Source organism: Ranitomeya imitator, chromosome 7, assembly GCF_032444005.1.
Source record: "Ranitomeya imitator isolate aRanImi1 chromosome 7, aRanImi1.pri, whole genome shotgun sequence".
NCBI classification, from domain to species: Eukaryota; Metazoa; Chordata; class Amphibia; order Anura; family Dendrobatidae; genus Ranitomeya; species Ranitomeya imitator.
This window is the reverse complement of record NC_091288.1, coordinates 216,656,996-216,684,467: the sequence shown is the minus strand read 5'-3', so window position 1 is coordinate 216,684,467 and position 27,472 is coordinate 216,656,996. Positions and strand designations below refer to the sequence as shown.

Here is a 27,472-nt window from a genome sequence, read left to right as displayed (position 1 = left end):
GCTCAGCCAATCAGCGCGCAGGACGCAGGCTATCTCCGGAGCGGCAGACATGGCGGATATTTGTACTGGGAAGGTCAGTGTATAACAGTCTCTGGTGCGGCCGCAGTCTGCTCCGCGGCTCTGCTCAGCTGTGCGCACACTGAGGCGTCACTGCGGCGATGCTGGGAGTTGTAGTGCACCGTAAGGCGTGATGCGTCCTGTCTGCTTCTCGTGCACAGCTGCAGGTCTCGTTCCCGTGTGTCAGCGCAGCGCCCGGGCCTCCAGAAGTGTCTCCATTCACTGCGTGCTGCGGAGCTGGAGCAGCGATGATTAACCCCCTCAGGCCCGGGCAGTGTTGTCTGTGAGGTGAAAAACAAAAAAAAATTCAGGATTTTTTTTCTTGCGTGTTTGCTTTTCAGGTTAATTTTATATTTTGATAGGACCGGGGGGGTCATACAAGTCCCACCTCTGTCACCAATATATCAGGGGGCACAAGTCTGCTTCCTCCAATCGTCAGGACTGCTTGTCCGGTTATAGGGGAAATCAGTGAGCGAATGGTGTATACACCCCGATATATAACATACATGGAATATATATACATAGATACATACATAGATACATACATAGATACATACATAGATACATACATAGATACATACATAGATACATACATAGATACATACATAGATACATACATAGATACATACATAGATACATACATAGATACATACATACATAGATACATACATACATAGATACATACATACATAGATACATACATACATAGATACATACATACATACATAGATACATACATACATAGATACATACATACATAGATACATACATAGATACATACATAGATACATACATACATACATACATAGATACATACATACATACATAGATACATACATAGATACATACATAGATACATACATAGATACATACATAGATACATACATACATAAATACATACATACATAGATACATACATAGATAGATACATACATACATAGATACATACATACATAGATACATACATACATAGATACATACATACATAGATACATACATACATAGATACATACATACATAGATACATACATACATAGATACATACATAGATAGATACATACATACATAGATACATACATAGATAGATACATACATACATAGATACATACATAGATACTGGACGCCCGTTACAGGCAGTGAATGGCTTCACGGGTGCGGTTTACAGAACAAGAGGAACAGAACTAATAAATGTTTAATCCAGAAAGACAGTGTTTATAACGAATATACAGTATGGGAACTAAACAATACGGTATATACAATTACATAGAATAATAGGGATAACCAGAGAGAATTCCTAAACCTGATGTCACGGAAATGGCTCGGAGCTCGGCGGAGGGAAAACAGACAAAACTACCCTGACAAAAGATCAAACCTAAATTCTGTTTTTCACTGGATCAAGGTCGCACCCACACACCTCCCCCCCCTTAGTGAGCTCGTATGGGGGCTTGTTTGAATTTTCTGAGATCCCCCCCCAACCTAAAGAATGTCTTCGCCCATGGAGGTCCCAGGTGGTAGATATTGTCGTCATGTGTCTTATCGCAATTTTTACTTTTCTATAGAGATAAAACATGGAACGGATCGCGCCATATAGAGGACTGCCTGGAGAAAGCCGCTAGTCTGTGGTTTTAATGACGCCGTTCAGACACCGATGTGGTGGAGCTGCCCTGACTTTGAAGTGAAGCTTCATTTACGTGTGACGAACCCGCACCTCGCCGCCCCACCTGCGTCACACAGGTCACATAACATTCTGCACCCCCTGGACACACAAGCTCAGCTTAGTACAGCTTTACACAGACGCCCCCTCACTGCTCTTACAGTAAAGAACCCGCGTCTGTTATTATGCTTAAACCTTCTTTCCTCCAGACGTAGAGGATGCCCCCTTGTCCCTGTCTCAGGTCTATGATTAAAAAGATCATCAGAAAGGTCTTTGTACTGTCCCCTCATATATTTATACATTAACATAAGATCACCCCTTAGTCTTCGTTTTTCCAAACTAAATAGCCCCCAGTGTAATAACCTATCTTGGTATTGCAGACCCCCCAGTCCTCTAATAACCTTGGTCGCTCTTCTCTGCACCCGCTCCAGTTCAGCTATGTCTTTCTTATACACCGGAGACCAGAACTGTGCACAGTATTCTAAGTGTGGTCGCACTAGTGACTTGTATAGAGGTAAAATTATGTTCTCCTCATGAGCATCTATGCCTCTTTTACTGCATCCCATTATTTTATTTGCCTTTGTAGCAGCTGCCTGACACTGGCCACTGAATATGAGTTTGTCATCCACCCATACACCCAGGTCTTTCTCATTGACGGTTTTGCCCAGAGTTTTAGAATTAAGCGCATAATTATACATCTTATTACTTCTACCCAAGTGCATGACCTTACATTTATCCCCATTAAAGCTCATTTGCCATTTATCAGCCCAAGCTTCTAGTTTACATAAATCATCCTGTAATATAAAATTGTCCTCCTCTGTATTGATTACCCTGCAGAGTTTAGTGTCATCTGCAAATATTGAAATTCTACTCTGAATGCCCCCTACAAGGTCATTAATAAATATGTTAAAAAGAAGAGGGCCCAATACTGACCCCTGTGGTACCCCACTGCTAACCGCTACCCAGTCCGAGTGTGCTCCATTAATAACCACCCTTTGTTTCCTATCCCTGAGCCAGCTCTCAACCCACTTGCACATATTTTCCCCTATCCCCATTATTCTCATTTTATGTATCAACCTTTTGTGTGGCACCGTATCAAAAGCTTTTGAAAAGTCCATATACACTACGTCCACTGGGTTCCCTTGGTCCAATCTGGAACTTACCTCTTCATAGAAACTGATCAGATTAGTCTGACATGAACGGTCCCTAGTAAACCCGTGCTGATACTGGGTCATGAGGTTATTCCTCTTCAGATACTCCAGTATAGCGTCCCTTAGAATTCTCTCCAGGATTTTACCCACAGTAGAGGTTAAGCTTACTGGCCTATAATTTCAGAGTTCAGTTTTTGTTCCCTTTTTGAATATTGGCACCACATTTGCTATACGCCAGTCCTGTGGTACAGACCCTGTTATTATGGAGTCTCTAAAGATTAATAATAATGGTCTATCGATGACTGTACTTAATTCCTGCAGTATTCGGGGGTGGATCCCATCCGGGCCCGGAGATTTTTTAGACACCACCGTACTTTGTGCTGGGTTAAGCAGGTGACCTTTAATGGGGAATTCTTGTTATCACTGATCATATTGTCGGCCATGGGATTTTCTTGTGTAAATACTGTTGAAAAAAGTCATTTAGCAGATTGTCTTTTTCCTCATCCACTGTTTTTAAGGGGGCCAACACTATCATTTTTTTAGTTTCATACTATTTATGTAGTTACAGAATATTTTGGGACTATATTTACTCTCTGGCAAGGAGTTTGTCTCAATCTTTGCTGCCTTAATTTGCTTTTTACAGAATCTATTTAATTTTCCATATTTATTTATCTTCATACCCCTAGGTGCTAGAGCAACTCAAGACCCAGGTGGGCGCTTGCCATGTTCTGGGGATCTCTGAAATATACACTATATACGGCTAGGATGTATAATATATCCATAACGCCTTATGGAATTATGTTTTTGGAATGTTCTAGAAGGTGTTTGCAGCTCCAGCAGGGCTCTATTGCAAGCAAGCCTTTCTCTCAGCTGGTCAAGGTGTGAGATCTGTCCCTCACAGCCTTTGAGGCTTGGCTCCCCTGCTAGCTGCACACTGAAGGGGGGTTTATAATCCCATGCCACATAGCATACAAATGATTGACATGAAATTTCATCTCCCATATTCTTCACAACCTGAATGCCACCAATAGATGTTCTATGTAGTGGGTAAATGTGTGCACAACCTTAGGATGTGGTGCCCAGGTGGGTTCCAACACCTTAGTAATATATAACAAAACCTGGCACTCAACTTGTATGTAAGTGGTTTTATTTTACAGCAACAAAAACATTTCGTCACAAAGTTTGAACTTCATCAGTTACGTTTTGTGAGTGATGTATATGGGAGGCTTATAGTATTAGGCAGTTATTGTGGCATATCCTTGCTCCATGCAAGGAATGTATGCAGAGAAGCAGCCCTTGCTGCGTGGCCCTAGGAGCAGTATTGTCCACTACTAGGCCGGAGCTGGAGCCTCTGCTGCCATAGCTCCTGAGCAGTATTGTCCCCTACTAGGCCGGGGCTGGGGCCTCTGCTGCCATAGCCCCTGAGCAGTATTGTCCTCTACTAGGCCGGAGCTGGAGCCTCTGCTGCCATAGCTCCTGAGCAGTATTGTCCCCTACTAGGCCGGAGCTGGAGCCTCTGTTGCCATAGCTTCTGAGCAGTATTGTCCCCTACTAGGCCGGAGCTGGAGCCTCTGCTGCCATAGCTCCTGAGCAGTATTGTCCCCTACTAGGCCGGAGCTGGAGCCTCTGTTGCCATAGCTTCTGAGCAGTATTGTCCCCTACTAGGCCGGAGCTGGAGCCTCTGCTGCCATAGCTCCTGAGCAGTATTGTCCCCTACTAGGCCGGAGCTGGAGCCTCTGCTGCCATAGCTCCTGAGCAGTATTGTCCCCTACTAGGCCGGAGCTGGAGCCTCTGCTGCCATAGCTCCTGAGCAGTATTGTTCCCTACTAGGCCGGAGCTGGAGCCTCTGCTGCCATAGCTTCTGAGCAGTATTGTCCCCTACTAGGCCGGAGCTGGAGCCTCTGTTGCCATAGCTCCTGAGCAGTATTGTCCCCTACTAGGCCGGAGCTGGAGCCTCTGTTGCCATAGCTCCTGAGCAGTATTGTCCCCTACTAGGCCGGTGCTGGGGCCTCTGCTGCCATAGCCCCTGAGCAGCATTGTCCCCTACTAGGCCGGTGCTGGGGCCTCTGCTGCCATAGCTCCTGAGCAGCATTGTCCTCTACTAGGCCGGAGCTGGAGCCTCTGCTGCCATAGCCCCTGAGCAGTATTGTCCTCTACTAGGCCGGGGCTGGAGCCTCTGCTGCCATAGCTCCTGAGCAGTATTGTCCCCTACTAGGCCGGGGCTGGGGCCTCTGCTGCCATAGCTTCTGAGCAGTATTGTCTCCTACTAGGCCAGAGCTGGAGCCACTGCTGCCATAGCTCCTGAGCAGTATTGTCCTCTACTAGACCGGGGCTGGGGCCTCTGCTGCCATAGCTCCTGAGCAGTATTGTCCTCTACTAGGCCGGGGCTGGAGCCTCTGCTGCCATAGCTTCTGAGCAGTATTGTCCCCTACTAGGCCGGGGCTGGGGCCTCTGCTGCCATAGCTCCTGAGCAGTATTGTCCCCTACTAGGCCGGGGCTGGAGCCTCTGCTGCCATAGCTCCTGAGCAGTATTGTCCCCTACTAGGCCGGGGCTGGGGCCTCTGCTGCCATAGCTCCTGAGCAGTATTGTCCCCTACTAGGCCGGAGCTGGAGCCTCTGTTGCCATAGCTTCTGAGCAGTATTGTCCCCTACTAGGCCGGAGCTGGAGCCTCTGCTGCCATAGCTCCTGAGCAGTATTGTCCCCTACTAGGCCGGAGCTGGAGCCTCTGCTGCCATAGCTCCTGAGCAGTATTGTCCCCTACTAGGCCGGGGCTGGAGCCTCTGCTGCCATAGCTCCTGAGCAGTATTGTCCCCTACTAGGCCGGAGCTGGAGCCTCTGCTGCCATAGCTTCTGAGCAGTATTGTCCCCTACTAGGCCGGAGCTGGAGCCTCTGTTGCCATAGCTCCTGAGCAGTATTGTCCTCTACTAGGCCGGAGCTGGAGCCTCTGTTGCCATAGCTCCTGAGCAGTATTGTCCCCTACTAGGCCGGAGCTGGAGCCTCTGCTGCCATAGCCCCTGAGCAGTATTGTCCCCTACTAGGCCGGTGCTGGGGCCTCTGCTGCCATAGCTGCTGAGCAGTATTGTCCTCTACTAGGCCGGTGCTGGGGCCTCTGCTGCCATAGCCCCTGAGCAGCATTGTCCTCTACTAGGCCGGGGCTGGGGCCTCTGCTGCCATAGCTCCTGAGCAGTATTGTCCCCTACTAGGCCGGGGCTGGAGCCTCTGCTGCCATAGCTCCTGAGCAGTATTGTCCTCTACTAGGCCGGGGCTGGAGCCTCTGCTGCCATAGCTCCTGAGCAGTATTGTCCTCTACTAGGCTGGAGCCTCTACTGCAATAGCTCCTGAGCAGTATTATCCTCTACTAGGCCGGGGCTGGAGCCTCTGCTGCCATAGCTTCTGAGCAGTATTGTCCTCTACTAGGCCGGGGCTGGGGCCTCTGCTGCCATAGCTCCTGAGCAGTATTGTCCTCTACTAGGCCGGGGCTGGAGCCTCTGCTGCCATAGCTTCTGAGCAGTATTGTCCTCTACTAGGCCGGGGCTGGGGCCTCTGCTGCCATAGCTCCTGAGCAGTATTATCCTCTACTAGGCCGGAGCTGGAGCCTCTGCTGCCATAGCTCCTGAGCAGTATTGTCCCCTACTAGGCCGGAGCTGGAGCCTCTGCTGCCATAGCCTCTGAGCAGTATTGTCCCCTACTAGGCCGGAGCTGGAGCCTCTGTTGCCATAGCTCCTGAGCAGTATTGTCCCCTACTAGGCCGGAGCTGGAGCCTCTGTTGCCATAGCTCCTGAGCAGTATTGTCCCCTACTAGGCCGGTGCTGGGGCCTCTGCTGCCATAGCCCCTGAGCAGCATTGTCCCCTACTAGGCCGGTGCTGGGGCCTCTGCTGCCATAGCTCCTGAGCAGCATTGTCCTCTACTAGGCCGGAGCTGGAGCCTCTGCTGCCATAGCCCCTGAGCAGCATTGTCCCCTACTAGGCCGGGGCTGGGGCCTCTGCTGCCATAGCCCCTGAGCAGCATTGTCCCCTACTAGGCCGGGGCTGGGGCCTCTGCTGCCATAGCCCCTGAGCAGCATTGTCCTCTACTAGGCCGGGGCTGGGGCCTCTGCTGCCATAGCTCCTGAGCAGTATTGTCCTCTACTAGGCTGGAGCTGGAGCCTCTGCTGCCATAGCTCCTGAGCAGTATTATCCTTTACTAGGCCGGAGCTGGAGCCTCTGCTGCCATAGCTCCTGAGCAGTATTGTCCCCTACTAGGCCGGGGCTGGAGCCTCTGCTGCCATAGCTCCTGAGCAGTATTGTCCCCTACTAGGCCGGAGCTGGAGCCTCTGCTGCCATAGCTCCTGAGCAGTATTGTCCCCTACTAGGCCGGAGCTGGAGCCTCTGCTGCCATAGCTCCTGAGCAGTATTGTCCCCTACTAGGCCGGGGCTGGAGCCTCTGCTGCCATAGCTCCTGAGCAGTATTGTCCTCTACTAGGCCGGAGCTGGAGCCTCTGCTGCCATAGCTTCTGAGCAGTATTGTCCCCTACTAGGCCGGAGCTGGAGCCTCTGTTGCCATAGCTCCTGAGCAGTATTGTCCCCTACTAGGCCGGAGCTGGAGCCTCTGTTGCCATAGCTCCTGAGCAGTATTGTCCCCTACTAGGCCGGAGCTGGAGCCTCTGCTGCCATAGCTTCTGAGCAGTATTGTCCTCTACTAGGCCGGGGCTGGGGCCTCTGCTGCCATAGCTCCTGAGCAGTATTGTCCTCTACTAGGCCGGGGCTGGAGCCTCTGCTGCCATAGCTTCTGAGCAGTATTGTCCTCTACTAGGCCGGGGCTGGGGCCTCTGCTGCCATAGCCCCTGAGCAGTATTGTCCTCTACTAGGCCGGGGCTGGAGCCTCTGCTGCCATAGCTCCTGAGCAGTATTGTCCTCTACTAGGCCGGGGCTGGAGCCTCTGCTGCCATAGCTCCTGAGCAGTATTGTCCTCTACTAGGCCGGGGCTGGAGCCTCTGCTGCCATAGCCCCTGAACAGTATTGTCCTCTACTAGGTCGGGGCTGGAGCCTCTGCTGCCATAGCCCCTGAGCAGTATTGTCTCCTACTAGGCCGGGGCTGGAGCCAGTGCTGCCATATCTCCTGAGCAGTATTGTCCCCTACTAGGCCGGGGCTGGAGCCTCTGCTGCCATAGCCCCTGAGCAGTATTGTCTCCTACTAGGCCGGGGCTGGAGCCTGTGCTGCCATATCTCCTGAGCAGTATTGTGTCCTACTAGGCCGGGGCTGGAGCCTCTGCTGCCATAGCCCTTGAGCAGTATTGTCCCCTACTAGGCCTGGGCTGGGGCCTCTGCTGCCATAGCTCCTGACCAGTATTGTCCTCTATTAGGCCGGGGCTGGAGCCTCTGCTGCCATAGCCCCTGAGCAGTATTGTCCTCTACTAGGCCGGAGCTGGAGCCTTTGCTGCCATAGCTTCTGAGCAGTATTGTCCTCTACTAGGCTGGAGCTGGAGCCTGTGCTGCCATAGCTCCTGAGCAGTATTGTCCTCTACTAGGCCGGAGCTGGAGCCTCTGCTGCCATAGCTTCTGAGCAGTATTGTCCTCTACTAGGCCGGAGCTGGAGCCTCTGCTGCCATAGCTCCTGAGCAGTATTGTCCTCTACTAGGCCGGAGCTGGAGCCTCTGCTGCCATAGCTCCTGAGCAGTATTGTCCTCTACTAGGCCGGAGCTGGAGCCTCTGCTGCCATAGCCTCTGAGCAGTATTGTCCTCTACTAGGCCGGGGCCGGAGCCTCTGCTGCCATAGCTCCTGAGCAGTATTGTCCTCTAATAGGCCGGAGCTGGAGCCTCTGCTGCCATAGCCCCTGAGCAGTATTGTCCTCTACTAGGCCGGGGCTGGAGCCTGTGCTGCCATAGCCCCTGAGCAGTATTGTCCTCTACTAGGCCGGGGCTGGAGCCTCTGCTGCCATATCTCCTGAGCAGTATTGTCCTCTACTAGGCCGGAGCTGCAGCCTCTGCTGCCATAGCTCCTCAGCAGTATTGTCCTCTACTAGGCCGGAGCTGGAGCCTCTGCTGCCATAGCTCCTGAGCAGTATTGTCCTCTACTAGGCCGGGGCTGGAGCCTGTGCTGCCATAGCCCCTGAGCAGTATTGTCCTCTACTAGGCCGGGGCTGGAGCCTGTGCTGCCATAGCTCCTGAGCAGTATTGTCCTCTACTAGGCCGGAGCTGCAGCCTCTGCTGCCATAGCTCCTCAGCAGTATTGTCCTCTACTAGGCCGGAGCTGGAGCCTCTGCTGCCATAGCCCCTGAGCAGTATTGTCCTTTACTAGGCCGGAGCTGGAGCCTCTGCTGCCATAGCTCCTGAGCAGTATTGTCCTCTACTAGGCCGGGGCTGGAGCCTCTGCTGCCATAGCTCCTGAGCAGTATTGTCCTCTACTAGGCCGGAGCTGCAGCCTCTGCTGCCATAGCTCCTGAGCAGTATTGTCCTTTACTAGGCCGGAGCTGGAGCCTCTGCTGCCATAGCCCCTGAGCAGTATTGTCCTCTACTAGGCCGGAGCTGGAGCCTCTGCTGCCATAGCTCCTGAGCAGTATTGTCCTCTACTAGGCCGGGGCTGGAGCCTCTGCTGCCATAGCTCCTGAGCAGTATTGTCCTCTACTAGGCCGGAGCTGCAGCCTCTGCTGCCATAGCCCCTGAGCAGTATTGTCCTCTACTAGGCCGGAGCTGGAGCCTCTGCTGCCATAGCTCCTGAGCAGTATTGTCCTCTACTAGGCCGGAGCTGCAGCCTCTGCTGCCATAGCTCCTGAGCAGTATTGTCCTCTACTAGGCCGGAGCTGGAGCCTCTGCTGCCATAGCTTCTGAGCAGTATTGTCCCCTACTAGGCCGGAACTGGAGCCTCTGCTGCCATATCTCCTGAGCAGCATTGTCCTCTACTAGGCCGGAGCTGGAGCCTCTGCTGCCATAGCTCCTGAGCAGTATTGTCCTCTACTAGGCCGGGACTGGAGCCTCTGCTGCCATAGCTCCTGAGCAGTATTGTCCTTTACTAGTCCGGAGCTGGGGCCTCTGCTGCCATAGCTCCTGAGCAGTATTGTCCTCTACTAGGCTGGAACTGGAGCCTGTGCTGCCATAGCTCCTGAGCAGTATTGTCCTCTACTAGGCCGGAGCTGGAGCCTCTGCTGTCATAGCTCCTGAGCAGTATTGTCCTCTACTAGTCCGGAGCTGGAGTCTCTGCTGCCATAGCGCCTCAGCAGTGCGGTCCAGAGCCTGGATTATATGTAATACTGTTACAATAATGGCTACTCCTGTCCTGGGCTCTTGGTGTCCATATATAAATGGAAGATGCCAGTTGCCCAAAGCTGTCAAAGATGTCAGCCATGGATGTCCTCTCCTGAGCTGCAGTGTAAGTGTTGATCTTGGGTAAGCGGCGTATAATCTCCATTTGTGCATGTGCCGTGCGCCATCTGCCCTGGCACAGAGGAGGATGCAGGGAAGGAGATAACTGGTGTAATTCTCCGCCATCTCGGCAGCCGCCAGTGTTCACTGTTTACCCACGACCACCATGGCGTGGGTCCTGATCAGGGTCGTTACTGTGATTTTAGTCCTCCATATTGTATGTTAATATAACAGCCTGGATTACAGGAATTCGTGACTGAATTGTGGCGGTCTCTGGACGGGCGGGCTGCGATGGGTAACCAACAAATATGGTGGGTTTTATGGAGTAACTGTCTTCTCTTCATTCAGCAGAGAGATGACGACAGCCACAGCAGCGACAGTGACGTAGCGATAATAGTGCCGCGGAGAGCGAAACGGCGCCGGATCCTGCAGGGGAACGTGCCCATCACGGCTACCGTGTACTCCAACAAGGTAGGACCAATATGGACGGTCCCGTACCTTCCCCACCACTGTGTAATGACAGTGTGAATACTATGAAAGCGTGAATAATGGCGCAGGTAATTCACAGGTGCGCTCTTAGTGAAGCCACCGGTCTGACATTAAAGGGGTTTTTGGTGCCCCTCATTGCAGAGTTCATAGTCCAGATGACGTTGTTCTCTCATACTTGCAGATCGCGTCCTGACAGTGGTGAGGTCACAACCCCATCAGTACTGCTCGCCGTCAGTGCTGGTAACAACCCCCCTTAGATATCATTAATGATCACAGCATGTAAACGAATTGATAGGAAAGCACCTATCGCCCCCACCCACACCCCGAAATATGGTAAAAGCCAAAGACCCTGTTACTAAAGGGGGTCTTCACCAGGTAAATCGAGCTGTTCAATGTAGCAGCAGTCTGACCGCAGTAGCCAAAGGCAGCACTTTCAGGAAAGCCCCTTTAAAAGGCAATGGTGGTTTTGGCGGCCATTTTTCTTCATGGATGAGATGTTGTACTCGCTTTTTCTTTTTTCTTTCAAGGTGAACAGTTCTCTGACGCTGATACCGGATAACCTCAACACTCTGGCCCATATGGAAAAGGAGCTTCAGAAAAAGCAGGGCTGTGAAGGTGAGACCCCGTTCTCCGAAATAGTGTATGTGTGATAGGGAAGGGGGCAATAATAGAAACTCCCCAGCTCGCCCTCCTGCCAGGTATAATGGCAGTGGTAGGGTTAGTGGAGGGCTCACTTATGAGACCACCCTTGCCACTTTTGTAATATAGGAGGAGCAATACCGGAGTCTAAAGGGGCAGCAAGACCTCCGTTGGTGGCATCTTAATCCATAAATGAGGTGCAGTTTGAGGATGAGGATCTCATTCTGTCCGGCATTAGTTTCTTGCCCTCAGAGTTTCTCAACTACAAAAGTCTGATAAAGTATGTATTTGTCAGAGAAACTCAAGTCACGAGGGGTCAAAATAAATTTTAATTGGCCGTCCCCTTATCTCTTTGATAGATGGTCAAACTGAAACAGTAAAGTTTATCGACCATACTGAACACCTACTCTTCAGGCATGGACATCGAATACAGACTTCACCAGGAAGTCCTTGTTACTGTTCGGGTTTGGTCCCCTGAACACTGGGTGTTTCCCGTGTTGTCATGTGCATGACCCTGCAGACAGCCGTGGTTCCCATGCTGTCAAATGACAGTGCGAGCCTGCAGGTAAAATGTTTACCTCCGGTCACTGGCATCAGCTGGTGGGTCTGCTCCCATCAGTCTACGCCTGCTGCCACTAATAACAGTGAGAGCAGGAGGTGGCTGATGGCAGTATTCATCAGCCGGTGCCTGAGTTCTAAATAAGTAATTAAAAAAAAAAAAACCTGTTGGTTCCCCTGTATGTTTGATAAGCAGCCAGGCAAAACTGATAGCTGGTGACTTCCACCCTCAGCTGTCGGCGTTAGAAAGCTTGATTATCAAGAATAGGAGTCCACATGCCTTTTTTTTTTTTTTTTTTTTTAACCCTTTTTACAGCTGCGAGCTCACACTGTCATTTGAAAGCGTTGGAACCACAGATGTCTGACCAGTCATGTCACTCTGTCATGCATGTGACAGTGGGAGAAACACCTGGTGTTCGGGGACTGTTCTGGTACCGGAACTTCAACTTTTTTAGCTGTTAGACCAAATCCGCGGGACCCATCTCTACTCTTTGCCGATCGACTCCTCGGTTTTCTCATTTTTGCTTTGAGTTTCCAGCACTCCCGCTATCACTGGTGGTGCGATACAAGACATTGGCGTCAATGACGCATACCGCATGGACCAGCGGAGGAGGGAGAGGCCAGAATTGGTGTAACCCATATTAGGAATAATTCCACTTCTGTGATTTTTGGTCCCAATATTCCAAATATCGTCTGTTACTTCACAGACCTGGAGAGCGAAGTCCCTGTAGAGCCGCCGCTGGTACATCCAGCGATTCCCACATATGACCTGTATGACCCCGAGGATGAACAGGAGGATGACAAGACCACCCCATGTGACAGGTAAGAATTGGTGCCTCTCCCCTGACACCACCCCCATCCCCCGGACCCCCATCCTGACATACATTGCTTTGTCTTTAGAGTACGGAACTCCTCTCCGTCTCCACCCCCCACCCCAAAAACCCCAGTGAGGAAAAGGAAAAAGGGAATGGACAAGAAAATCAGGTATTGTCCTCGATGGATTCATGTGAGACCGGACGACTCTGCAGGACTTCTCCTATAGCTTTTCTGTGACTTCTCTTTCCAGGAAGATGGAAGAGCGTCTCCAGGATCTGGGCACCGTCCTGTCGCCTCTGCGGAGCTCTGACAACGATGTGATCATGCTGGGGAGCAGTCCGCCGCCAGAATTGATCATAAAAGTGCGCCGCAGGGGGAAAATTTTCAGGATAAACATCCAACCTGTGAGTAAAGGAGACCTCCGGGGTGAATGCAACATGTCCTCTGCTGGGAGCGACGTACATGGGTGAATGCCATTATAGTAGTATTAGAGAGGGGGGAGTTATTATGCAATCCGCCCCATATCGATCTTCCTGACCGATCACTCTGAACTGTAGTTATGGCATTGTGGTTGCCAGGCAGTAGGCAATTGTGGTTGCCAGGTAGTAGGCATTGTGGTTGCCAGGCAGTAGGTGTCACGATTAACACCTTGACCGTCACCCCCACGTCACGGGTCGGGGGTCACTTTAGGCCAACAGACGGCTATCACGTGCAGGGGGGCTTATGTTAGTTATTCTTCCACTCCACAAGGCTATTGACCTCTTAGCTTACAGCAGGGGCTTATTTTAGGTATCCCACTGCTCTGCAATATACCACGAACTGCAGGGATTTATGTATATCCCGCTTACAGTTCCACTTAACACTTGCAGCTCTCTGGCGCCCCCCTTACTCTCAGGTCAGATTAGGTACTGCACCTAGGGTAATTAGTCGCCAGAAAGGCTGCCTGCTATGTACTGGCTATTGGGCACGCTGCAGCGAGGCGATTTAACTACTCCCACTCAGGCAGGAACAATAATTATCAACGCCGCCGTCGCTACAACGACACCCAACTACCCAGTACAAACGTTTGCTGCCACCAGCTTCGATTAAATGGGTCCGAAGCTAACCCAAAAACAGTAGCGTATTTCCCTTGAGAAGACTTGGGGTACGTGTCAGAACAGGAAGAACGAATTTAGTATTAAATATTATACTCCATCAAAGGTTTCAGGCAGTGTTTATAAACAGTTATATAAAGATGTTACAATATGAGACAATTGGAAATATGTACAAGGTAATTATAAAAATAACAGGGGTTAAAGGAGAAATCAACACTTACATGTGTTCAGAGCATTGCAGGCAACCAGGCTAGTTGGTGGAGTTTCCATCTGTCCCAATGCATTAGGACTCTGGTTAGGAACAGCTCTTCAGTCACATGGGCTCCAGCAGACAGACACCAGGCTGGGGTGCCTGGCAGACTTATAGCTCATCCTGATGACATCACAAAAAGGGCTGGTTTTCCCAGACCCTCCTATCTCTTCAGTTTAACTAAATTTAACCTAAATTTGTCTAATGCCTGTAACTCCGCTACAGGACATGTGATAGTCCTAACAAACCCAGCATTCACCTCGTATTAACATTGGCATTCTAATGAGATCAAATATGTCCTATTTCTGATGCATAATTAGAGAAATCCCTACTTTTTTACCTGATGGAGTTAGAAGCTCATGTTTAGAGTGGCGGACCGATCCACCGATGGACATTAGCAATATGGATTTATTATTCTCTTAGCCCAAGTCGTTGGCCCAGAATCTTATAATATTAGAGCAAAGGAGGTATTGCATTTACAGAAGGGAATCAGACCGGTTTTGGCTGGCACAACTTTCCACTGCAGCTATGCCAGTCGTAAATACCTTTCTTCAATAAAACTCCCCCACATACATTGACAAGACAAGCTCTGGCCTGAGTGAAAGGGAAGGGGGGTTTAGCCCACAGCCTGGGCTAACAAGAGAAACTAAACTTATATCATATTTCATACAATATCGTGACAGTAGGCAATTGTGGTTGCCAGGCAGTAGGCAATTGTGGTTGCAAGGCAGTAGGCATTGTTGCTTCTTATTGCTGCTTAGGAAGTTGTGCCCATCCTGGAATAGAGGGCAGGGGCATCCCTCAGTGGTTGGGTACTGGGTGTACTAACGATCTCAATATGCCTTTATATTTTCAGACAGACACCCTAGAGAGGTTGGTGGAATCTGTGGCCTCACGACTGGAGGTTGCCGCTTCACAGATTTTACTACTCCGCGGGGATGAAGAACTTGATATTAAGGAGACGCCGCAGTCTCTGAATCTCACAGTAGCTGACATAATAGGTAAGGTCAAAGCTTGTCAGATGTAAGAAGACAAAAGATAATAGTGACTTGGCCTCACATACGTCTGTCTGCAGCCACCACTAGGGGGAGCGCCCTGTATACAGAGATACATAAGATCCTGTCTGCAGCCACCACTAGGGGGAGCTCCCTGTATACAGAGATACACGATAAGATCCTGCCTGCAGCCACCACTAGGGGGAGCTCCCTGTATACAGAGATACACGATAAGATCCTGCCTGCATCCACCACTAGGGGGAGCTCCCTGTATACAGATACATAAGATCCTGTCTGCAGCCACCACTAGGGGGAGCTCCCTGTATACAGCGATACATGATAAGATCCTGTCTGCAGCCACCACTAGGGGGAGCTCCCTGTATACAGAGATACATAAGATCCTGTCTGCAGCCACCACTAGGGGGAGCTCCCTGTATACAGAGATACATAAGATCCTGTCTGCAGCCACCACTAGGGGGAGCTCCCTGTATACAGATACATAAGATCCTGTCTGTAGTCACCACTAGGGGGAGCTCCCTGTATACAGAGATACATGATAAGATCCTGTCTGCAGCCACCACTAGGGGGAGCTCCCTGTATACAGAGATACACAAGATCCTGCCTGCATCCACCACTAGGGGGAGCTCCCTGTATACAGATACATAAGATCCTGTCTGCAGCCACCACTAGGGGGAGCTCCCTGTATACAGCGATACATGATAAGATCCTGTCTGCAGTCACCACTAGGGGGAGCTCCCTGTATACAGAGATACATGATAAGATCCTGTCTGCAGCCACCACTAGGGGGAGCTCCCTGTATACAGAGATACATAAGATCCTGTCTGCAGCCACCACTAGGGGGAGCTCCCTGTATACAGAGATACATGATAAGATCCTGTCTGCAGCCACCACTAGGGGGAGCTCCCTGTATACAGAGATACATGATAAGATCCTGTCTGCAGCCACCACTAGGGGGAGCTCCCTGTATACAGAGATACATGATAAGATCCTGTCTGCAGCTACCACTAGGGGGAGCTCCCTGTATACAGAGATACATGATAAGATCCTGTCTGCAGTCACCACTAGGGGGAGCTCCCTGTATGATTCCCATTCCTTTCATTGGTGGCTCCGTCTTCCATAGCCCTGGTGGGGTGTAGACCGTGTTACATCCTGATCTGTTACTTTTTTCTGATGTTTCCTCCCTCCAGATTGTGTGGTGCATTCGTCCTCCAGGGATCCAGGATCCGACGGTCAATCTGATGAGATCTGTCTGAAGGTCCAGGGGAAGGACAAGCAGTCCCACCTCAGCGTCACAATTGGGATGGTGAGAGGATTTGTACTGGGCCATTACTATGGAGGCAGTGCTGTGCAGACTGATCGGCCATCTTGGTCCTCCTATGAAGCCAAGCTCCAGGCTTCGTAGGACCGCGTTGGGTAGATTACATACCGCACTATTGCATTGTGATGATGGATCAGGTGATCAAAAGCTCAAGTTCCTTAACAGCTAAAAAAAAATAGAATATCATTCAAAACTACAACTTGTCTCATAGCAATCAAGCCCCACAACTATGGGGACGGGAGAAGAATTGTGACACTTGGAAGAGGGGAAGGAAAAACAAATTATGTAAAGACTTAAGGGGTTAACTGAATGAGATCCCGCAAAGTTTGATTTCCATTTAGGATCTGTTTGTTTTTTTTTGTTTTTTTAAATCCGATGAATTAAAAAATCTTAACTGGACCCAAAAACTACCGTATATACTCGAGTATAAGCCGACCCGAGTATAAGCCGACCCGAGTATAAGCCGACCCCCCTAATTTTGCCACAAAAAACTGGGAAAACTTATTGACTCGAGTATAAGCCTAGGGTAGAAAATGCAGCATTTACCGGTGAATTTCAAAAATAAAAATAGATGCTCCATACCGTTCATTATTGCCCCATAGATGCTCCATATACAACTGTGCTATATAGAATGCTCTGCACCTTTCATTATTTCCCCATAGGTGCTCCTTATGCTGTGCCATATATGCTCTGCACCTTTGATTATGGCCCCATAGGTGCTCCTTATAATGCTGTGCCCCATATATGCTCTGCACCTTTATGGCCCCATAGGTGCTCCTTAGAATGCTGCTGGTGCTGCCATAAAAAAAAATAAAAATCACATACTCACCTCTCTTCTCAGGACGCCGGCGCTTTCAATAATTACCTGCTCCTCTGCGGCTCCGTCTCCAGCTCTGACTACGTCACAGCGCCCTCTAACCTGAGCGTCACAGCTAGAGGACGCTGCAGACGGAGCCGGAGCGAGGAGCAGGTAATTATAGCGCTGCGCTCCCCTTACCTGCTCCCAGCGCGGTCCCTGCAGTCCCTGGCTTCTCCGGCGCTGCAGCTTCTTCCTGTAATTGAGCGGTCACAGTTACCGATCATTTACAGCAATGAATATGCGGCTCGTCCCCTATGGGGGTGGAGCTGCCTATTCATTTCTGTAATGAGCGGTGCCATGTGACCGCTCAGTGCAGGAAGAATCTGCAGCACCGGAGAAGCCAGGGACTGCAGGGACCGCGCTGGGAGCAGGTAAGTATAACTACACAGCCCCCGCTCCCCCTCCCCTGCTGACACCCGGGTATATGACTCGAGTATAAGCCGAGAGGGGGACTTTCAGCCCAAAAAAATGGGCTGAAAATCTCGGCTTATACTCGAGTATATACGGTACTTTAAAAGTGGAGTTCTGCTTTTTATAGCTTCCAAAGCTTGGGATTCTTACAAAAGTCAGACACCCCGAAATCCAGCACTGCTGTGTCGGTGGTCTCGGTTGCAAGTGATGACGACATGATCCCCGGTCACCTGACTGTGGATGCCACTGATTGGCTGAGCACGGTCACCGGTGGGCCGGGGCTTCCTGTTCCTACAGTCACGGCCGAAAGTTTTGAAACAGACGTTTTGGTTTTCACATTTTGCTCTTTTAGTCGGATGTTTCTATGGTGACCGATTTTCTTACCTAATTGTCCTTAGTTAGGTGTTCGGTACTTGCTCGTGCTTTAGTAAGCGTGGATAGTTGGCAGATAGGCGTTACGGTGTCCGTCGTGCAGAGCCAGGAACGCCCTGGCCTGCGGCGTCGCCGGTAAAAAGGCGGCCTTTAGTGGTCACTTCAGCGTGTGACGTCACTCGGCTACAAAGCCTCGCTGGGGCCAAAACAGTCAACCGATGCGCGTTTTGGAAGGATGGCGTTCTTCCTCAGGGTTACCGCCCCCTCCTGACACCAAGCGTCCTATCTCACCCTATTTACACACAGCGCGCCAATTCCTTACATAATAGTGTGTCTTATGTGTGACTATAAAGCCCGAATAGATCACATGTCTATTTGATTGACATTATAAAGGTAGAACGAACAGTATTGGATATTAGTTGCATATTTGCAGCCTTAAACAAATTTTGCATCTACTTTGTGCAAACAGTTAAAAGCAAACTATTTTATTATGAACTCAACCCCAAATTAAAAACCATAAATACGTGTGTATATATGTGTAAACTGTAGACAGGTCATTGTTACTTGGTGGGCAGCAAATACATGCCTATACGGCCTATATAATTTCTTACATGGACAGCGAATTAAATAAATGACCCCTACAGAAGAACAAGACGTGTTCTCCTTAATGCTAAATTCAGTAGCCCCATCCGAATCCTAAAATGTCAATTGTCGAATTTTCTTAAAAGAGGTGTGCATACAACCATAACACCCCCCACATGGTAAAAAAAACCTTTTGTCAATTGGTTGGGCATTCTTTGATCTTCAAGTACTGCCTTATTGTGCATTTTAGTTGTTGGGGCTACAAGGTTTCCCAAAGTTTGGCCTCTTTTGTAGACAAATCTGGGGTGGGTTGGTAAGAGACCACCTACTAATTTATCCCTTTGCAGGATTGGCCAGTGTTTCCGAACAATATTTGTACATTTTTTATGACCTGCATGAAACTGTGTAATTATTGGTAAGTTTAAAACCTGTTCTTGTAGGTTTTGTGAGTTGGAATTATTTATCTTTTTTCTATTTAATAATTCGTCCCTCGGAATCTCTCCTATGTTCAATTGTGCTTCTCGCATACCCTTTTTATAAAAACTGCTCAGGTAGGAATTTTGATTCCTTATTCTATTCAGTTAAGGATAATAATAATAATAATAATTTTTTATTTATATAGCGCCAACATATTCCGCAGCGCTTTACAAATTATAGAGGGGACTTGTACAGACAATAGACATTACAGCATAACAGAAATACAGTTCAAAACAGATACCAGGAGGAGTGAGGGCCCTGCTGCTCGCAAGCTACAAACTATGGGGAAAAGGGGAGACACGAGAGGTGGATGGTAACAATTGCTTTAGTTATTCGGACCGGCCATAGTGTAAGGCTCGGGTGTTCATGTAAAGCTGCATGAACCAGTTAACTGCCTAAGTATGTAGCAGTACAGACACAGAGGGCTAATCACTGCATAAAGTGTATGAGAACATGATGCGAGGAACCTGATTTTTTTTTTTTTTTTATATATAAATAGGCCACACAGGGATCGTTAGGTTAATGCATTGAGGCGGTAGGCCAGTCTGAACAAGTGAGTTTTTAGGGCACGCTTAAAACTGGGGATTGGGGATTAATCGTATTAACCTAGGTAATGCATTCCAAAGAATCGGCGCAGCACGTGTAAAGTCTTGGAGACGGGAGTGGGAGGTTCTGATTATTGAGGATGCTAACCTGAGGTCATTAGCAGAGCGGAGGGCACGGGTAGGGTGGTAGACTGGTACCAGGGAGGAGATGTAGGGTGGTGCTGAGCCATGCAGTGCTTTGTGGATGAGGGTAGTAGTTTTGTACTGGATTCTGGAGTGGATGGGTAACCAGTGTAATGACTGGCACAAGGTAGAGGCATCGGTGTAACGGTTGGTGAGGAATATGATCCTGGCAGCAGCATTCAGGACAGATTGGAGCGGGGAAAGTTTGGTAAGAGGGAGGCCGATTAGTAGAGAGTTACAATAGTCCAGACGAGAATGAATAAGTGAAACAGTAAGAGTTTTTGCAGAGTCGAAAGTAAGAAAAGGGCGAATTCTAGAAATGTTTTTGAGATGCAGGTAAGAAGAGCGAGCCAGTGATCGAATGTGGGGGGTGAATGAAAGATGAGCAATTGCGTCTAATTCTGGTGTACTGACCCTTTGGTATGTTCGGGAGCCACACTCGTAATATGAATGAAGCTATTATAGAGTCCACCTCTTTCCGGTGGCATTTCGTACACAGTTGGTCCTGTTCTATATAGATGTTGAGATCCAGAAAATTGACATTGGTAGTACTGATGTTTGGTGTAAATTCCAAACCATAACAGTTATCATTGAGGCCAGTAATGAAAGTATCAAGATCTGTGTGGGAACCCTCCCATATAAACAAAATGTCATCAATAAAACGGCGCCAGGCCACAAGGCCTGGACGTAGGCACCCGGCGATATAAATATGGGATTCCTCCCACTTGGCCACGTACAGATTGGCATAACTTGGGGCAAATCGTGTCCCCATCGTGGTCCCCCAAGTTTGAAGATAGTACTTCCCCTCATGTAAAGTAATTGTTTTAAAATAAACTTTATGCAACCCACAATGAAATTGATTTGAGTTTCCTTATATATGCCGGATGCTTGAAGAAAATATTCTGCGGCTTCACAGCCTTTTTCTTGATTGATAACCGTGTAAAGTGACTTGATGTCTAGGGTACCCAATATATCGTTGTGAACTTTGTGTTCAGTACTTGTAAGGTGTGCCCTGTATCTTTCAGATATGATGGTATGAGTGCTATACATTTCTGTAGGTGCACATCTACGTATCGAGATAGATTAATGCCTGATATTATTGGCCTACCAGGTGGACATGATAGATTTTTGGGTAACTTTGGGATATGATAGAATATTGCTCTGCTGGGATTTTCATTCATAATGTACTGAAATTCCTTTTTGTTAAGAATACCCAAAGATTTACCTACTTGGGCATTGAGCGGACTGACATATTGGATGGTTGGGTCATCTGCTAATTGTTTATATGTGATCCTATCCCCTAGGAGTGTAAGAGACTCATCATGGTACATAGTACAACTGAGGATGACCATGCCCCCAGCCTTGTCCGAGGGGCGAACTACAATATCATTCGTAGATTGCTTTTCTCTCCTGTAGGCTTAAATTATGTGGGGCGCACTTGGAATTCTTTGTGTTCAGCTTTCTTATATCCATAGTAACATAGTTAGTAAGGCCGAAAAAAGACATTTGTCCATCCAGTTCAGCCTATATTCCATCATAATAAATCCCCAGATCTACGTCCTTCTACAGAACCTAATAATTGTATGATACAATATTGTTCTGCTCCAGGAAGACATCCAGGCCTCTCTTGAACCCCTCGACTGAGTTCGCCATCACCACCTCCTCAGGCAAGCAATTCCAGATTCTCACTGCCCTAACAGTAAAGAATCCTCTTCTATGTTGGTGGAAAAACCTTCTCTCCTCCAGACGCAAAGAATGCCCCCTTGTGCCCGTCACCTTCCTTGGTATAAACAGATCCTCAGCGAGATATTTGTATTGTCCCCTTATATACTTATACATGGTTATTATTAGATCGCCCCTCAGTCGTCTTTTTTCTAGACTAAATAATCCTAATTTCGCTAATCTATCTGGGTATTGTAGTTCTCCCATCCCCTTTATTAATTTTGTTGCCCTCCTTTGTACTCTCTCTAGTTCCATTATATCCTTCCTGAGCACCGGTGCCCAAAACTGGACACAGTACTCCATGTGCGGTCTAACTAGGGATTTGTACAGAGGCAGTATAATGCTCTCATCATGTGTATCCAGACCTCTTTTAATGCACCCCATGATCCTGTTTGCCTTGGCAGCTGCTGCCTGGCACTGGCTGCTCCAGGTAAGTTTATCATTAACTAGGATCCCCAAGTCCTTCTCCCTGTCAGATTTACCCAGTGGTTTCCCGTTCAGTGTGTAATGGTGATATTGATTCCTTCTTCCCATGTGTATAACCTTACATTTATCATTGTTAAACCTCATCTGCCACCTTTCAGCCCAAGTTTCCAACTTATCCAGATCCATCTGTAGCAGAATACTATCTTCTCTTGTATTAACTGCTTTACATAGTTTTGTATCATCTGCAAATATCGATATTTTACTGTGTAAACCTTCTACCAGATCATTAATGAATATGTTGAAGAGAACAGGTCCCAATACTGACCCCTGCGGTACCCCACTGGTCACAGCGACCCAGTTAGAGACTATACCATTTATAACCACCCTCTGCTTTCTATCACTAAGCCAGTTACTAACCCATTTACACACAATTTCCCCCAGACCAAGCATTCTCATTTTGTGTACCAACCTCTTGTGCGGCACGGTATCAAACGCTTTGGAAAAATCGAGATATACCACGTCCAATGACTCACCGTGGTCCAGCCTATAGCTTACCTCTTCATAAAACTGATTAGATTGGTTTGACAGGAGCGATTTCTCATAAACCCATGCTGATATGGAGTTAAACAGTTATTCTCATTGAGATAATCCAGAATAACATCCCTCAGAAACCCTTCAAATATTTTACCAACAATAGAGGTTAGACTTACTGGCCTATAATTTCCAGGTTCACTTTTAGAGCCCTTTTTGAATATTGGCACCACATTTGCTATGCGCCAGTCCTGCGGAACAGACCCTGTCGCTATAGAGTCCCTAAAAATAAGAAATAATGGTTTATCTATTACATTACTTAGTTCTCTTAGTACTCGTGGGTGTATGCCATCCGGACCCGGAGATTTATCTATTTTAATCTTATTTAGCCGGTTTCGCACCTCTTCTTGGGTTAGATTGGTGACCCTTAATATAGGGTTTTCATTGTTTCTTGGGATTTCACCTAGCATTTCATTTTCCACCGTGAATACCGTGGAGAAGAAGGTGTTTAATATGTTAGCTTTTTCCTCGTCATCTACAACCATTCTTTCCTCACTATTTTTTAAGGGGCCTACATTTTCAGTTGTTATTCTTTTACTATTGATATAGTTGAAGAACAGTTTGGGATTAGTTTTACTCTCCTTAGCAATGTGCTTCTCTGTTTCCTTTTTGGCAGCTTTAATTAGTTTTTTAGATAAAGTATTTTTCTCCCTATAGTTTTTTAGAGCTTCAATGGTGCCATCCTGCTTTAGTAGTGCAAATGCTTTCTTTTTACTGTTAATTGCCTGTCTTACTTCTTTGTTTAGCCACATTGGGTTTTTCCTATTTCTAGTCCTTTTATTCCCACAAGGTATAAACCGCTTACACTGCCTATTTAGGATGTTCTTAAACATTTCCCATTTATTATTTGTATTCTTATTTCTGAGGATATTGTCCCAGTCTACCAGATTAAGGGCATCTCTAAGCTGGTCAAACTTTGCCTTCCTAAAGTTCAGTGTTTTTGTGACTCCCTGACAAGTCCCCCTAGTGAAAGACAGGTGAAACTGTACAATATTGTGGTCGCTGTTTCCTAGATGCCCGACCACCTGCAGATTTGTTATTCTGTCAGGTCTATTAGATAGTATTAGGTCTAAAAGTGCTGCTCCTCTGGTTGGATTCTAAACCAATTGTGAAAGATAATTTTTCTTGGTTATTAGCAGAAACCTGTTGCCTTTATGGGTTTCACAGGTTTCTGTTTCCCAGTTAATATCCGGGTAGTTAAAGTCCCCCATAACCAGGACCTCATTATGGGTTGCAGCTTCATCTATCTGCTTTAGAAGTAGACTTTCCATGGTTTCTGTTATATTTGGGGGTTTGTAACAGACCCCAATGAGAATTTTGTTACCATTTTTCCCTCCATGAATTTCAACCCATATGGACTCGACATCCTCATTCCCTTCGCTAATATCCTCCCTTAAAGTGGACTTTAGACAAGACTTTACATAGAGACAAACCCCTCCTCCTCTCCGATTTTTACGATCCTTTCTAAACAGACTGTAACCCTGTAAGTTAACTGCCCAGTCATAGCTTTCATCTAACCATGTCTCGGTTATTCCCACTATGTCAGTTACCTGTAGATATTTCTGCTTCTAGTTCTTCCATCTTGTTTGTCAGGCTTCTGGCGTTTGCGAGCATGCAGTTTAGAGGATTTTGTTTTGTTCCAATCTCCTCACTGTGGATTGTTTTAGAAATGTTCTTACCTCCCTTCTGAGTATGTTTTCCTGGGTCTTCTTTGTTCAAGTCTAATGTTTTTCTTCCCGTCCCCTCTTCTTCTCGTTACTAACATATCAAAAGTATGAAAAGCACTCGAATATTCATGTATAGGATTAAATATAGAGGGATTAGATGGGGCAGTGCGAGTATAATTGGATACCGTTTGGTTAATGTTTGTAGAACCACCAATATTTCTTGAGTGCTCGGTTCCGCAGATATTTCTTCATACTAATGTATAAATTAAAAGGTTTAGCTTCTTTACTTGGTACGAATTTAAGGCCTTTCTGTAAAAGTGAAATTTTCATTTTCTGTTAGTTGGTAATTGCTTAAATTGTAGATTCTCTGTGAGGTGTTTATTGTCCCGTTTTGTTTATTTTATTTTTGGAGAATTTCCCCTCTCTTTTGGTTCTGCCCCTGGTTAATTTGTGATCGTCCTCCCAACCCCCTTCCTTGTTTGCGTATGGAGCTCTTTATTCCTATGCCTATTAAGTGTAGTTTTGGTTGGTAGTTTTGGTACCCCTATTTGTCCCTGTTCGGGAATGTGTTGGATAACGCCCCCCAAGGAACCTGGATCTGTTCGCTTAGTTTCATCTCATTTCTTGGGCTTGTTTGACCTAGATTTAGGTCTTACACTTGCTGGTGACAAGTCTAATTCACCATTCCCCAATGTAAGGGGCATATCTGTTCCTAGAAAGAATGGGGGCAATAGCATTTTTTTTTTTTTTTTTTACAATTTTTTTTTTAGAAAATTAAACAAATTTAATTTAAACAATGTTTTAATTAGGTAGGAAATTCCATATACCGGTATCGGTTGATTAGGGGGCAGGCATGTATTTGCTGCCCACCAAGTAATAATGACATTGCAAGCAAGTGCAGGAATTTTATTTAGTGGGCTACTGTGGGACTAGTGCACAGAGATAGGAGAGCAATATTTGATATTTTATAGTCTTACGGTGGGATCACTACCCGGTTACTGTGATAGGACTTGGTCATAGTTCCCATCGATCACCCAGTATGGTAGAAAGCAGTAGCACCATTTAGAGAACTAATTTAAAGGTGGTTTTCTATACAACAGTTATTTCTAGACCCTTATTGTAGCGCGATATCCATTTCTTTTGCATATGTCTCCATCATGCTGGAAACGTTGCTCCCGTAGGAGGTTTAGATCCCATGCTTTATTCATGGCAGGGTGGCGCAAAATTGTGAGAGCCCCCTCCATGGACGAGAAGCCCTCACACATGAAGGATCTCAGGAGGCTTTACTATTGTCAGACATAAGACTCATGGCAGCATCACGTTTTCTTCTCCGGACAATCTTTCTTCCAGATCCCAATGTGAAGGGGGCTTCATCAGAAAATGTTACTTCATCTTCTGCAGTCCAATTCCTGTACTTCCTGCAAAGTTATCTTCTCTGATGAAGACCCTTCAGACAAGTGGAAGACTGATTGTCCGGAGAAGAGACCAGTGAGCACCATCATTACTCCTCTGTCTGCCAGCAGTAAAGCCTCCTGAGACCCTCCGTGTGGGGTCTTCTCATTCATCGACATGCCTCACTCACATTTTTGTCTAAGGTCCTTCGATGAATAAAGAACTGGGTCTAAATGTCCTCCAGGATGAACTTCTCCCATCATCCATGAACAATGTGGGAACAAATATCTTTCCCCCATGATGGAGACCATGTCACTTGTCAAAAGTGATAATTAAGTGGCCCGGGGAACAAAACATTGACATTTAGGACCATGGCTGGAAACTTCCCAGATCTCCTTTTGAGAACCTTAGGTCAATCCTCAAAAACCAGCAAACAAAACCCCAGAAATTGTGATAGATCTGAGTTTTAAGAGGAGAATGGGCGACCAACAGGCAGGATCTGCCCAGAGGCCGATATCCAGCCACCGGGGCGAAGGGCAGAAGTCTGAAGAAATAAAGGGCAGTGCTGGGAACATTGATTGCATGAAGTTTCTCTGACGCCTCAAAGTGTGAAGATACAAAAAAAAAATGCCAATAATCGTCCGTCAGTAGCAATAGAAACATCCCACTAAAAGAGCAAAATCTCTGAAGAGGTAAAATGTAGAAAACAGAATTTGTCTCACAACGTTTGGTCACCGGTGTAGATGCTGCAGCTGTTAATGACCGCGGCATCTAAGGGTGTAAGCGGCCAGGCTCAGGGCCATCTCTGATCCCCACGATCTCCCGGCAGTGTAGATTTTCCGCAACCAAGTATTTCCAGGAATCTGCCTTTAGGACTTTCCTGGCTGAGTATCTAACCTGATGGCTGATCCTCCTTCTTCTTCTTCCTCTACAGACCGAGCCTTTCCAGACCCTCATGGATCAGTATAAAGCCGCCATGGGCCTCTCCAAAAACGTCTGCTTCATGTTCGAAGGACAGAAACTAACCGGCAGGAACACAGCCCAGGAGCTCGGCCTGGAAAGCGAGGACATCATAGAAGCGTGGGCGTGAGCACGCAGAGATATAAATCCCCAATACTCTCACGTAGAGACCGGAATTGTGCCCTCAAAGGTAGCGCTGGAGTCCAGATGGTTGCCCCCCCCCCCCCTAGCCGGACAGGTCCTCTTATTAGTTGCCTAAATCCGAAACTGCCACCTTTGGTAATATGGATGAACTGTTGCTGTTCCTCTGACCCCGGGATCTTCTCTTCTCCAGTGACCCCCCAATAACTGGAACATTTCCTTTTGATTTTAGGACCCTCCTTGCCTCTAAGGACACTTTGCGGGTTAATGCTGCCGACAGGAGGGGGTTAGAGGGTAAAGTCGCAATTGCAGAAATTAATTATTTTTGCTACTGACTCTCATATGTAACTTTATAAAATCCTTTACAATGTCACTTTTTGTAGAAAATAAAGAACCAGGCCTGGAGCTGGTCAATGCTGGTGCCGGGCTGCGAGTATCTGTGCAGTGCAGGTGGTCGAGGACCACTAGGGGGAGCTCCCTGTATACAGAGATACATAAGATCCTGTCTGCAGCCACCACTAGGGGGAGCTCCCTGTATACAGAGATACATGATAGGATCCTGTCTGCAGTCACCACTAGGGGGAGCTCCCTGTATACAGAGATACATGATAGGATCCTGTCTGCAGTCACCACTAGGGGGAGCTCCCTGTATACAGAGATACATGATAAGATCCTGTCTGCAGCCACCACTAGGGGGAGCTCCCTGTATACAGAGATACATGATAAGATCCTGTCTGCAGCCACCACTAGGGGGAGCTCCCT

At 47.7% G+C, this 27,472-nt stretch overlaps 1 protein-coding gene across 3 annotated transcripts; it reads left to right on the top strand.

The window, feature by feature from the left end:
• Positions 1–27,130, top strand: LOC138645503 (NFATC2-interacting protein-like). 3 transcript variants are annotated; one of them, XM_069734880.1, is made up of 9 exons: positions 1–73; positions 10,551–10,673; positions 11,219–11,306; positions 12,596–12,710; positions 12,789–12,872; positions 12,955–13,108; positions 14,905–15,049; positions 16,252–16,367; positions 26,544–27,130. In XM_069734880.1, exons 1-9 carry the CDS (start codon positions 50–52, stop codon positions 26,697–26,699), a joined length of 1,005 nt encoding a protein of 334 aa, XP_069590981.1. In that variant the 5' UTR covers positions 1–49; the 3' UTR covers positions 26,700–27,130. The 3 variants fall into 3 exon arrangements, with proteins under 3 accessions (XP_069590981.1, XP_069590982.1, XP_069590983.1); XM_069734881.1 differs by having other exon boundaries at positions 12–73; positions 10,554–10,673; XM_069734882.1 differs by having other exon boundaries at positions 43–345.
• Positions 27,131–27,472: the final 342 nt, after the last annotated feature.

Excerpts from the sequence above, each read along its gene's own strand:
- LOC138645503 (XM_069734880.1), top strand. The coding sequence starts at position 50 with ATGGCGGATATTTGTACTGGGAAG. Across the intron at positions 12,711-12,788 it reads AAGACCACCCCATGTGACAG|AGTACGGAACTCCTCTCCGT; the intron begins GTAAGAATTGGT and ends CTTTGTCTTTAG. Across the intron at positions 12,873-12,954 it reads GGAATGGACAAGAAAATCAG|GAAGATGGAAGAGCGTCTCC; the intron begins GTATTGTCCTCG and ends TTCTCTTTCCAG.